Source organism: Genypterus blacodes, unplaced genomic scaffold (assembly GCF_046128005.1).
Source record: "Genypterus blacodes isolate CSIRO-AG114 ecotype Tasmania unplaced genomic scaffold, CSIRO-AGI_Gbla_v1 ptg000012l_1, whole genome shotgun sequence".
In the NCBI taxonomy this organism is placed as follows: Eukaryota; Metazoa; Chordata; class Actinopteri; order Ophidiiformes; family Ophidiidae; genus Genypterus; species Genypterus blacodes.
Window position 1 is genome coordinate 2,616,801 of NW_027466826.1, and position 13,950 is coordinate 2,630,750.

At 47.4% G+C, this 13,950-nt stretch overlaps 1 protein-coding gene across 1 annotated transcript in view; it reads left to right on the forward strand.

Annotated features, from left to right (window-relative positions):
• The first annotated feature begins 778 nt into the window (after nt 1–778).
• ptk7b (protein tyrosine kinase 7b) overlaps nt 779–13,950 on the forward strand; it is a 62,421-nt gene continuing 49,249 nt past the window's right edge. The window contains exons 1-2 of the mRNA XM_076165443.1: nt 779–1,070; nt 1,198–1,360. Of these exons, the coding sequence (XP_076021558.1) occupies nt 1,240–1,360 (121 nt within the window). The 5' untranslated portion in view covers nt 779–1,070; nt 1,198–1,239. The remainder of the gene's footprint in view (nt 1,071–1,197; nt 1,361–13,950) is intronic.

Consider the following 13,950-nt stretch of genomic DNA (forward strand, 5'->3'; position numbering starts at 1 on the left):
CAACGTACGTCACCACATATCTATGCCAATTAAGATCATATCTGATCAAACTAAGCTTAATCCGGGTACTACCAAATAGATTCAGATCAGAACACTTCCGTTTTACATAAAAAAAAATCTTGGACAAGTCATTCAATTAGTTAACTTGTAAAGAATAAGTGGTTAAGAAAATGCGGTTGAAGAAGTTTGTACTTATATTCAGCCAACAGGTGGCAGTGTTGTTTTCCTTATCCTGATCCAGGTATGGGCACCGGAAGCTGCACTTTAGGAATACAGAAGGAAAAGTCAAACACCCAGAAAAACACAGTCTACGACAGGAAGTTCGGTGAATTCGAGTTCAACACTGAAAAAAATGTAAAATGGTCAAAAATAAGGAAGAGTGGTGTATGTGTGTGTGTGTGTATGATTCTCTATATATTTACAATAAATATAATGTGAATAGATGAAATGTCTTACTCGTAACGTTTCTTCACATGTTTTACTACTTTGTTTCAGACACTTCTACTTTACAACAAATCCAGCAAATGAAGGAATCATTACTCTCATTTGATTAGAACTACGTCGACTTTTCAACTATTTACAAATAATTGAATGCCTTATATTTTCATTCATATTTACAGTACCTCTTGTTATCGTAGATGCTCTACATTTTACGGTTAGCTAAGGATTACCTTTTTTCCCTACATGCAAAGCGTTTATTTTGTAAGTAGTAACCGGATGTTGTGTATTTCGTGTCGGGTAACTTTACACTGGTGTACGATTTTACTAGCGGGTGGGAGGAAGCCAAGTTGGAATCACCGCGGAGACAAGCTCCCTCCTGCTGGAGTCTCTCAACTGGTCCGGCGGTCGGCGGCTCTGGGCGCAGGGAGACGGTAGTTACAGAGGTCGGGTTGTAATGCAGTATCGTCGGTTAAAATTCGAATTATTCAACCACTCGTGAAGTACGCGGAACTTTAAACTCCATCGCCAAACTTTCAGTGGAGCTTCACGGTCTGAAAGTCCCCGTCAAAGTCGCTGTTCCGTCCCGCATGTTGGTGACTACTTTCTGCTAGTCTCTCAAAACCGACCAGGTGAGCAGGCCGCCTTGGCTTCCCCGGGGACCTGCGCAGGTAACGGGGGTTAGCTTACCTGCACGCAGTCGGTGACGCTCGGACCGCCTTTGACGCTCCCTTTTCGCTCCACGGCTTTGCCACACAGTCTGCCGGGGGTGAAGCCGCAGCACTCAGCGCTGGGACGGTCATGGATCTACCAAGCAAGACGGAAAACCGGCGGAGGGAACGCGCAGGAAAGTCCGCCGGGATGAACGGGAAGAAACTACCGGTGGATCCGCTGCTCGCCATCGCTATCATCTGCCTCCAAGGTTAGTAAAAGCTCCATTGCTACACTGTGTGTGAAGATGCTGTAACCGAGACTCCATTAAACATTCCCAGATCTCTGAGCCTCATTAAAACACGGCCCCCCACATGGATCCCCCCCACCCCCCGGTTTTCCAATGGAATTCTCCTGTTGCTGGTTTAAGTTTCTGCTTTAAATTCTACACGAAGAGAAAACAGAAACTAGTTTAATTACCATTTTCGCGGATCTTATCGTACTTTCTGCTCTAGATCCGATTGAAGTCCATGTTGTTGGGGGGTCACTGTGGGGGTGGGGGGGTGGGGGAGACGACCCCCTTCCCCCCCACAGTGACCCCCTAGTTTGAGGGAAAACAAGTATGAAAGCTTCCAACTAAGTCCTGGTGTCTGCAGATAATTCGATCCCCTTCGCGGACCCCCGTTTCTGCGGAAATCTGCACTTTCTGGTTCACATTACTGTGAACTCTTTGTGTAAAAGCTTTTCATTGCATGTGAAGGAGAAGCTACTGCTGAGAGCGAAACTGTTACAGTAACAGTAACACATGACGTTACTGGGTTATTTACAGTGAAATCCAATAGAAGATCCCAAAGATTTAAGTACATTTTGGGGTGTTGATGGCAAATCTAGCAAACCAAATTCTGCCCTTTAAAATGGGAAATTATTGTTCTGAATAGGATTTAATGAGATTTCTGTACAAGCAATGATTTGATTTGTTGGATTTTAGGGTGAAAACTCTGCTTTGATCGTAACAAACGAAGCCATTTTGCCTGTGTGTTTGTGTTTTAATTGTTGGAAATAAGTCATTTTTCATTTAGAATTGGGAGGATTGCTGGATTATAGCAGGTTTCCATCTATCACCAATTCAGTCCTGCCATTCCCCATTATGTATTCCCAGGAGCACACATGCAAACCTCACACATCACACTGGGTATGCCGTCTCCGATTATCATATTCAGAACTTTGGATTGCCTCCCCGAGCTCAGTCTTGGCACTCTTTTTTATGGCTCTCTTTCCTGTGTACGGATCGGTAAGGGAGTGCTGTTCTGGAGGTGTGTTTCACTCTGGCTGCTATGTTATTGATAAAGATCAAGAATTAAAAAATGAAATTAAGACCACGTTATGCCCTCCCACGTTGTTAAGTCCACAACCTCAACGTGGCGGAGGGAAAGCCAGGGAAAAAAAAGGCCTCCATCCTTCCTAGTTTGTGTCAGGAATGCCACTACGTTGCCAAAGTTCAGGCTCATTACCTCATAGCTCATCATGTCAAAACTGAGGGAGGTTTATCTGATCTCCACACACGCAGACGAGCGCAGCGTCCCGCAGTCTTTTTGCATTCACCCCTAAAGGGTTGCAGTGTCGCATGCAGACGAGTGTGAATTCCTTTAAGTTGAAGTGTGTCTGCCACCCCCACACTCTCACACCCAGCCTGTCTCCTCCTCATGGTGCCCACTTTGGGATGAATGTGTCCTCTGTGTGCAGGCAGCAGGGGAGACGAGGGCCTGGCTGGCTGGCTGCTACGGGTTTGTGTTTATAAGAGGCATGAATAGAGCCAAGCCAGGTACTGTCACGACAGCCCCGTGTTTTAACCCCGCTTTGGGGAATGTCCCTGAACGCATCACCGAAGCCCAAACGCGGCTGCAGAGCTTAACATGGTGTGTAGACTGTGATTGCGTTGTGGTTTTGTATTTTTCACGGCGAAGCATCCACACCAAACCTGCTTCTCCGGGTTTGTCTGATCTGCTGCAGAACGTGGGCGACGCAATTAAATATTTACCCTGATCTCTCTCTCTTTTTTTTTCTTTTTTAGTGGATAACAGTCGCTCTGTTTTGCCTTTTCTTCTCCATTCTTTCATCCTGATCTGGGTTCTATTTGTAGCTGACCAGTGAAGTGCTCTCTACGGTGCTCTCAGGACAGATGAAAGCCACTTATGAAGTTAAATGTCCGTAGTGTAAATGCAGCATCTGCCCTCCCACCCACACACACACACACACACACTTTTCCCCCTCTCCTGGTTTGTTTTTCTTTCCCTTTTTCCACTCTTCATCAAGGGGGGGTTTCAGACCTGACCGAGGTGTTAACACGAAGTAACAGCTCTTCTGCTCGCCATGGGATGGATCTCAAATGTTTGGTTAAGATCCTCACACGCTCACCTCCCCTCAGATCCTCCTCTTTGATCTTGGCTCACTCACTGCCCAGCTGGAGAAGATCTGCATATCAGGCCTCCTAGGGCATTCATAACCCGGACACACACATGCATACGGAACAATACCCGCTCTGTGGTGTTATGCAGGGGTTTTTGTTAGTGTAGTTGTGCGAATCACATCCCCTTCCACAACCCCTACTGCAGAACAAAACAATTAAGCTGTGTAAGTAATCAGCTTGCAGCGTGCTTGCATTTTGGCTGATTAGGTGTAATGGATTTGTTTTCCGTGGACAATTCCACAGGGTTTCGCCTAGAAATTGGAAGCCTTCGATATGTTTTACGCAACGGTGGTTCGGCTGCTATGATGGAATATCCATAAAGCTGATGTAGAGCGTTTGTACTGGATCAGCGTGGTGCCCTGGAGGCCGGCTGAGCAGATACCACACAGGCTCTTAGGCCGTTGTTTCTGGCGTTCCCACCCGCTGCTGCTTTATTCAAAAATCCATAAAAACTCAGCTATGAGTAACCCTGCCTTGCTCAAAGGCTGCTGGGCTCCACAGTGGCCCGGATTGTCTGAATACGGAGATTCCACGGCGGATAAAGGGTGAAATATCTTGTTGGATGAGGTTTCGTTTACGTGGAGGTCGTCGCTGTGAGATCACCGTCCTATTGTCTTTGTCACGCTTTTCAAAAGTAATCCACCGACCTCAATGACCGCGGTCAGCGAAGGGCTACATTTCTCTTCCCCCCTGGTCTGTTTCCCCCCCTTAGACCACATAAGAGGCTGGGCATTATCACGAATTTGGCGGCGAAGCGAGCCAAAGCCAACTCGTAATTCCCAATCAAAATGTGACGGGTTACAAGGCCGGGGGAGGATTTCCCATAGTTCCTCGGCTCTCGTTTCTGCTCATTTATCAGATGATGTTTATCCAGTTTTAGGTGGCGCCTTTTGAACTTGAGGAACCTCCCCCTTTTTTCGCCCAGATGGTACATGTCGTTTGCACTCAGTCACTCACTCTATGACAGGGGAGACTGGATTTCTAGCAGGGCTCGTCTCCCAGGAGGGGATCCTCTTGCATGCGCTCAGATGTTCACAGACTTCTATTTAATTTGTGTTTATCGACGTCTTCTCAACCTCGTCCCAGTGTCCTCTCGGCCATATTTAAGGACATTGTTGTTACCAACAGTCGGTGGGGGAAATTAGAGGCAGAATGAGAGATAAGATGGCTCACGAGATGGTGCGTTGGTTGATTTTATGAACCTTTTTAAACCAAGATCCGACACTGATATGTTGCGGCCGCCTGTGGTCCGAGGCTCTGGGCTGAATACCCACACTGGTGCGGCTTGGACAGCAGCTCAACCGGCCTCATGTTGGCTCTTGTGTGATCAATAAAACCCAAATAAACAGACTGCCACGTTTGCACTAAATGATAATCACTGTACCTAATGACCCATATACTTGAGCTGTACGCCTGTGTGTGTGTGTGTGTGTGTGTGTGTGTGTGTGTGTGTGTGTGCGCGCGCCTGAGCTGGCTTGTGTGTTTGCAGTCTGGATGGCTCTGGAGCTAGCAACCCTGTGGTCGTGACTGGAGCAGGGCCTGGCAGCATCTCGTCTCTCTGGCCCCGTCATCCCCCCTCCCCTCCCCCCGGTGGTTGGCAACTTTGTGCAGACGGATATCTGTTGTTTATTGACTCGGTGCCTGCCTACACAGCGCCGTCTCCTGTCTGGGCTGGAGGGGTGGTTAAGCAACTCCCCACCCTCATTTTCATGCCGTGTCCAATCGCCGCGCTGCCATGCTTCGCTGGGAGAACGAACCAGAAACCTTTTTTGCAACTCAGCGTGGTCTTAATGCTCCGATTCGCTTCTCGAGTGGAGGAAAAACACAAAACAAGTCCAGCCAAGCAGTTGTGTTGTATGTGCCTTGCTCCAGACTACTTTAATAACTTAAAGGCTAGCAAGCGTTTCACTTCACAGAAGCGGTACATGTCACATCTGAAAAGTAAAAGCTGGGATGGAAAATCAGCCGGTTGTGTAGCGTATGAAGCCTGTTTGCAAAGGTTAAGATATAGTGTCATAAGTGAAGTCAGACGTCCTGTTTGCTTCAGATCCTCCAGTAAATGTGACATTTAATCAGATGTAGTAGCTGACATTTTCTGACAATCTTTGACCTTTATTCTATTTAATCTGCCGCTGCAGGATCGCTAACGTGCCTTTTAACAAGATGAATACATGTGTTCTTACACTATGCAAGTATTACCTGTCCGACCACCGTAAATCCTGATGACACCCTTCCCCTCCAGGGCAGGTGTGAGGCCTGGCTGGGGGAAGCTCTGCGCGTCGTGAGCGTAACGGAAAAAAATCCTGCATTGTTTCCCCCTGCGCGCGTTGCCGCCGCATTCAAATGCGTCCGACGCGAAAACGTGCAGGAATGCCTAATTTGGCTCCTGCCCGTTTGAAGGGGAGGAGGGAAGAAAGGAGACTAGGGAAGGAGAGAGGCGTCTGGCATGCCGTTGCATAATCCCGGCAGCCATTAACTCTTTGTGTCCCGCGGCTGAATGAACTCATCATAGCAACGGCCACAGGCAGGCCGACATGAGGCAGCTCTCAATCTGCCCCCGGCTCCTCCCCACCACGCCGGCAGATTGAAGCAGCCTGAAAAGGACACTGGTGTTTAATGGAAACGGCCCTCAACCCGCGTTTGATCTTCAGATGAATGGAGGTCAGCTGTCTCCAACTGACTCTGGAGGAAAGAGTGTGTTATGTGGAGGGAATATATTTACACGCCGCACTAATTTACTGTATCGCCCAGTTTACATGTCCGCTGGGGGTTGTGTTAGGTCTGTTGCGTGTGTTGTGTCTGGGTTTTGTACCACGGGAGGGCCAGAGTTTTCTCCACGCTGCAATCTTTTGCGCTCTCGGGCTAAAGCTGCATCTCCTGAGGTCTTCTCCAGAATCGGTGTGTAAAGCGCCTGTGGCTCCATCAGCCTGTGAATGTTTTAGTGCTTCCTGCTGCCTTGCTCATGCATTTTGGATGTGGACCAGCCGCCACAGCGGTGTTGTGCCACTCCAACCGAAAGCAACAACTTTCAAACAATTTCACTCTTGCAACAATACAGTATTGACCTCCGCCTGGGTATAACCGTTTTTTTTTTTTTTTAACATGATCCAGGGACGAAAGCATTCCGTTTGTGTCTCCTCCTGCAGTTTAGGCCAACTGTCACAAACGTGTAGGTGTAGGATGTCCGGAGCAAGCGGGACAAAAGTTTCACCTTTGTTTTCAGGATACTCCTCACCGTTTTGCTTGTATTGGCTGCCAAAGTGGAGTGGGCGTGGCTTATCCAGCTAGAAGTGCTGTTACCCATGAATGAGTCCACTGTAACAGTTAACTCGTGTCAATAACGGTGGAATGGCACAATGGAAAGTTTGTTGATTTGTCAGTTTGATGGTTTGTCAGTGGGGGGGGGGGGGTCGTGGTCTGGTCATCAACTTCAGCTTTCCGACAGGGATTTTGCAGACGTTTCTTTGTATTGTGACAAGCAGCCTTGAGGAAATGTTGAAGGATATACTTAGAGCGTGCCTGTATGTGCTCTGACATCTGTGGATCCCTGCCAAATCTGACAAGTGGCACCACACACACACACGTGCGCACACACAAACGCAGGACATTCCTGGCGAAACGAGGCTGATAGGTTTAAATACACCTCACTAATTTCAGCTGGCTCACGGCCGACACACGCAGAGAGCCAAACACGTCAGACGAGGCAAAAGGGCTCTCTCTCAGAATTCCAAACTGGAATCCGTTTCGTCTTTTCGTCGGCGCTTTTCTGTGAATGTAAAATCGTTCAGCACAGAAATGTAAGCTGTATACTCACAGATTAAACAAACTTTAGTAGGTAGGGTTTTTTTTTAAGAGGAAGTGGATGAAGTGGATGAAGTGCATGAAGTAAACAAATCCCCACTAAGGCTTTGGACTCACATCAAGTCACACATCACCTGTATTTTGGTCCTGGTGGGAAGGCTTCTCCTGTCCTTTTGCAGTCCATTAAGTCTTAGAGCGTGCTCATGTGCATTTATATCTTCACTTTATCTCCGTTACGGCTTCCTTTGAGGATGATCAGCCTCCAACAGTAAAGCTTATGATTCTCTAAATGTATTTATCGGCCACATAATCGCCTATTAAACACTCTTGTTGACCGGAGAGCTGTTGCTTAATGATTACACATTGCTTATCTTGTCGCCCGGTAACTCCCAGCAGCATCAGCACATTGCAGCAGAGCAGGAGGCTCATTAACCGCTGCGCGTCCTGTCACGTGGTTTCACAAACCATGTTGCCCCGATCTTTGCCCGTCTGTCCTCTCTCCGACCCTCTCTGTCTCTGTGCCTGTGTCGTGCCAGACATTCACGTCGTGCATTATCGGTCCAGACAGAGGGATGGCACGGAACAGGGCCGAGTCGCTGAATAGCTCTCTGTCCAAAAAAACAAACAATCACCACCTCATTATTTTGCAATTGTCCTGATGGGAAGTGAACTGAATGAGCCCATAGTTGTGCTATATTCAGGGTCAGACAGCCTCTCCAGGGAACGTTCTTCATCTACACATCAGCTGGCACAAAGTAGTCTTGCTCCTTACTTGCTGCTCTTAAGGGCTATAGCTTTTGTCCTCTATTGTTTGACCTCTTATTCTCTTTTGTGAAGTTATTTTTTCCAGTGCTGCAAGGGGTCAAAGGTGAACTCGGCAACATCTGCCACAGGAAGCCGCTTCCTGTTTGGCGTACGCTTCCCCCCCCCCCCGTCCCTCCATACCATCAGATACAGACGGTATCTGACCACTCTTGATGTTTTATTAAAAATGATGTTGGTCACTGTTGCGATTTTGACCTTGCTGGGAATCCGATTTTTATAGAACAATGATTTGTTGACAGGGAAAAATGATGATCATTGGCAGACAGATGAGAAATGCCAACTGGCAAACACCAAATGTGTCAACAATGGGCCGCTCTGTGCAGGTGCAGCGAGCTAACACAGCCCCGTTGATTAGGGAATACAGTTTCCTGTCCTTATCTGTTGACACGATGACAGACAGCAATGCCAGTATTGTGTCTGACGATTGGCATCCCCCCGATTTCACCCCCACCCCCTCCCACACCAGACGGCAGAGGAAGTGGATGTTTTTTTGCTGTTGCTTCCTCCCGTCGTTACGTCAGACAGGACTGGGACCTCTGCAGCCTTCTCCCTAACCCGGGCTTGCAGCTTTCACCACCGCTTTGTGTCCCCGTCCAGGTTAAGGCCATGGGTCCTGTCTTTCCTCAGCCCGGCCTGTGCGCTGGGGGCCTGGCCTCTTTCTCTCTCTTGCTCTCTCTCTCTCCCTTGCTCTCTTTTTCTCTGTGTGTGGTCAGGATGCGGGGCAAAGGCTGCGGTCTCCCCAAAGGGTCCCGCACAACAGCCGTGGACAGGGAAGGCTGGCGGCTGTTTGGCTGTTGACTTCCTGTGGTGCAGATGGTGCCTCTGAGCCGCCGAACACACGCGGCTTTCACCACCATTGGAATTTGAAAGTATGTAAACGGAGACCGACGCCATTTCAGGAGAGGCAATTGGGTATATGTGTCGGTGTGTGTAGACATGTCTCATTGTGGCTCGTGGGTATGTATGAACTTTATAGTGTTTACTGTGTTGGGAGGCAGACCAGGAGAACTGTGTCAATGTGGCAGTCTTGAGTCCAGATCCATGTATTCGCAGTCACACACTTACTTTCCATACCCCGCTCCCACACTCGTCCTTGCTGCACCCTGTGACGCAATTTGGTACTCAAATAATGACTCAAACTCATTTAGCATTGTTGTTAAAAAACACTCGCTGTGGGTTGAAAAGAAGAAAGTGAAACAGACAAAGTGATCCAATACAGCGCTCGCTTACTACAAATGAAATGTCTTTCTCCCTCATTACACCCACACACAGTCAGCTGTGTGTGTAACCTAATCACAGTCTGTCTCTCACATCCATAATTAGGAGTTTTAATCGGTGTTTAATCAAATTTGACAGCTTGGTAGATTAAAAAGTCTTCACTTCAGTTTTCACTGGATTTCTTGGGTCCAACTGCATCTATCTAAACAGGCCACGCCCCCTGTTTCTAACAGTGTTTTCACATCTCCGATGTTGTCTGGTTGTTACGGGCATTTGTGTGCGTGTGTGTTCGTGTATGTAGGTGCACAGTGCTCCCCGCCTGTACCTGTGCCTTTGTTCTGTGTGTACTCGTAAAAGCACTCAGGCAGAAACGTTCACACATTTTACCACAATGAAGTCACAAAACCTGTCGTGTGGGCGTAGTGTTCCTGGTGTAATATGGTCGGGAGTTTGTGTTGGAACATAGTCAAAGATGTAAAACACGAGGTTGACGCCTTCTTAGCAACGTACCTGACACGAGTCTTGACGTAGGTTTGATTGACTTCACTTCTTCACCCGTGCTCCTAACTGTACCACAGTTGTATACTTTTGTGCTGGGAAATTGCGACGAGTAACCACTTGTAATTGATTTGATGGGACTGATTGTGCTGCGGAATAAATGTGATCATGATTTAATCTGCCCCCCCCCCCTTGGTATTAGTTTCACAAAGAACCCAACGGTCCCAAAAGTGTCATGCGCCAAAAATGCACTTCCACTTCCACTCTGCATATTCATCAGAGCCTTATCTCCGTGGTCATTCCCTCTCCTGAGCACGCTCTTCTCTCTCCTGAGCACCCTCTTCTCTCTCCCTCACTTGTTTGGAGGTGTAATCTTTTTCACACACACACTCTGCGGCAGAGGCTGCTTTTTACGCCATGACTTCACCACGGTCCTTTCATCCCCTGGCGTGGGCGCTTTCCGGGCAGACATCTTACTCTTCCTTTGTGTTGGCCCTCCCGTGCTGTCATCTCGGGAGGAAGGAGAGAAAGGGCCGCGGTGAAAGGGTACACCCCTGCCTTCCCCGCAACCTTGCCGGGGCCGCATGAAAACCAGGTCGTGTGACACACGAGCCCCGCGGGCGCACCTCGCTGACTTGTCCTCCCGCTCCCGCATCCCTCTTCGCCTTTCTCGGCTTCTCCTCTGGAGCACGCACGATCACGCCGCCATGCTTTAATGGGAGATGACAAACTCCCGATGGCGTAACAGCACGCCTCTCACTCGGATGAGGAAACACCGCTGTCCTCTTTCCGAAAATGTCACATTCTAACTATACTTGTCTTTGATGGCAGTCGGCTGCTCGTTGCTCAGGTCCAAAATGGAAGCTGTTACAATCCCTGTTTCCAGCCATGTTCCATTGAGATTTTGAAGTGCTGATGAAAAGCTTCTCAGGGAAATTGCCAAAGTTCAGGAATTTAGTTGGGAAAGCTTTCAGGCCTTTATTTATTCTTTGTTTCCGAGCAGAAGTTTGGTTATCATTGCATCAGAGCCATTTGAAGTAAAAGCAATTCTTCAGACTTGTAGCCGGCTGGGGTCGAACTCGACAAGAGGCTAGTCATGAATTAAACAAGCGCGACTATTCATAGACGCTAATGTTTCTCATCTCCTGCAAGAGAACGAGTCAATGTCCCACAGCCGCTGCTGCCCCCGCACTCCCCCTCCTTCTTCTTCCCCTTTGTTTGATCTTTTCTGGCGCTCCAACTCTGTCTAAACTCGGCCAGTCAAAAGGCATTAAACATGAGCGTCTTCCCCAGCATAAGGAAACGGTGAGAGCTGTTTCGTAGAATATGCTTAGCTTAGCAGCGCGCCGCCGGAGTCCATACAACAAGCCCGAGCCTCCCCGAGCTGTTGGCCCATGCACCCCGGTTTCCTAAAGTCAACATGCTCAGACATACGCGCACACACAGACACGCGCGTTCTTAAGGATAGTGGAAGTGAAGTCTATGTACCTGTTGCTTCAGGCCTTTATTTTTTGGGTATATCACTTGTTTCTTTAGAAATATGATGATATAAGTTGGTGAAAGGACTCTATGCCTTTGGCTTACTGTGAATTATCATGAAATACTCATAACAGCACTGTTATGAAGTAAAGGTCCTCCTCCGATTCATCTGGTAATTATGGCCTCTTTTTATGCGGGCATTGAAATATTGCAGCAGAGACAGTAAACTTCACAAAGGGGTGTTTGGGTTTAAAAGGGCTAAACGGTTACAACGGAGTAGCGGAAGTTCACCGGAGCCCCACAAAGTAACTGGAGGAACCTACAATTGACCAATCAACTCGCCGACAGGGCCTGAATTTATGCCTACAAGTCTGTCATGAACGCCCCCCCGTGTTTTTCATGTCGCAGCTGGAAATGAGGGAAAAGAAAGAAGTGAAGCGCGGTTTGGCTGCAAGCTCTTTTTCAATGGCGCTTTCATGGTCGAGTGTATAAATGAAACTGCGCTCCCTTCGGTTGGTTTACTTACCGCTTTAAACATGCCCTAATCAAGACTTTCAATTTAAGTGTGAGAATCTGCAATTTGGGCAGCTGGAGGACATCAGAGCATGAGGGAGGGAGGTTAGGGGGTCAGAGAAGAACCTGAGGTCAGCCCCCCAAAAAGCCCTGTTCAGGTTTCAGTGCAGATGGCCTCTTTAAACACATTAATCTCCTACAAAGTGTGTGTGTGGGTGGGTGGGGGGGTTTTAAAGGTATAGTTGAATTATGAGATGTCAAAGTCACACACAGGATCCCTTAGTTGCTTATATGTCCTTTTTTTGCAAAGCTTTCATCTTTAAAAATCTCTACCTTAACGGGTTTTCTACAGAACAAACAAACTTGGCTAGAACACAAGGTAACAACCGATTACAGCTGTGACTTCCAGATTGGAGAGTGGATTAAACTTGCCTCGCTCAAGGACATCAGTACATGAACATGGAACAAATGGGAGAACTTGCTCGGTTACGCCTCTGAATGAGTGCAGGTTTTCTTCATCAGGAGTCTTCTTCGGAACGTGAATTAAGAATCTACTTTAGCTGGAAGTATTCAGAGTACAAACCGATTCAGCGAGTCCCTTACTTCGGTTCCCACCACCCACAAGTACCATGAAGATTATGGAAATTAGAGTGAGTTATATGTGTAGTCCCACAGCACAAACACACAACTTACCCTCTGCTGGTAATTTCCTTTCCCACTAATGTCTCCAATAAAGACGTGGCTAAGTGTCTCATGCCAATGGTGCCAGAATAGAATCCGGCAGATCCTGAAGTATTGGACTGTTCATACCCTGGAGACGTACCTACAACCTGGTTCAGCAATTATAGTTCCTAGTTTCTTGGTTCCTAAATGGACTCCTGCAGCGTGAAAGACACTTTTTGTCTCTTTCTTTTCTGGTTCCTCTTTTGTGCTCTCGGGACTCTCATCAGGCGTTGGCACCCAACAACGTGATCCCGATCAGATCTCGATTCCAGTAATGCGAGAAAGCCGGGCCTTGGCCTACAGCGCTCTTGGATTCATGTATTTAACAGTGCTCCTAACTATGATACGGCATTCTTTGATGTGACGTGATCCCCGCAAACTCACCCTGCTGGGGCAGAGGTGGAGGCCGTGTGTTTTGACTGACTTTTGTCTTGCGTTCCAAAACTTCCAGGCAACCTTCCTTTGACTGAGGATGTGGTGGAGTGTTCTCTCTCTCTCTCTCTCTCTCTCTCTCTTTGCATTGCCTTTACTGCCTCCAACAGTCACTATGAATCCATTATAAAGTCCAGTGTACTGCTTGTGGCTGCAGGATTCATAGATTCTACTTCTGATGTTATAGTTGCATCTAACCCCCCCCCAAGTTCATTTGCTACAATTATACCTTATTGCAGCACAAAACAAAACAATGGTTCAGATTGAAAGCAGCATTTTACAAAACAATAAAACAATGTTCCTATAACCTGTTGCAGATTATTCTCTCAGCCTGTACACCATAAATCATATTGCATGCAGACTTCTGATAACGCTACTACACCAAAAGCACATGTTTGTGATCATCTTATTTATGGAAAATAGAGACTGCAAAAAATCCACATGTCCATCAATTACATAATAGTTTTTCATTGAATTGCACTGATTTCAACCCGAGCTCATCATCTTTAAATGTTTGTTGTTGGTGTTATATTGCCATTTGTTCTGTTAGTTTATTCCTCTTATGAGCACAATATGGTCGTCTGTCCTCGTCGTGAATCCAGCCTTGTCTCAGTCTTCAACATGACTTTTATTCCTTTTTTATTATATCAATGAAAGAAAAAGTTGCACAAGGTTCTGTGGTATATCTGATGTTCCTTGAGGTCCGTTTCATGCTCGCGGTCTGCTTTTAGGTGGCTGGTTCCTGGGGTCAGCCTGAGCCGTGTGGTGAGATGATTCCTCGCCACTCTAGGAGTGAGGAGGAGCTGAGAACAAGTGGTTCTTGTTAAAAAGCGAGCCGAAGAAAATAGCTGTAATTCAATGTGAAATCATGTGCTTCTTATTTGCCGAAAATGTTTTTTTGTTGA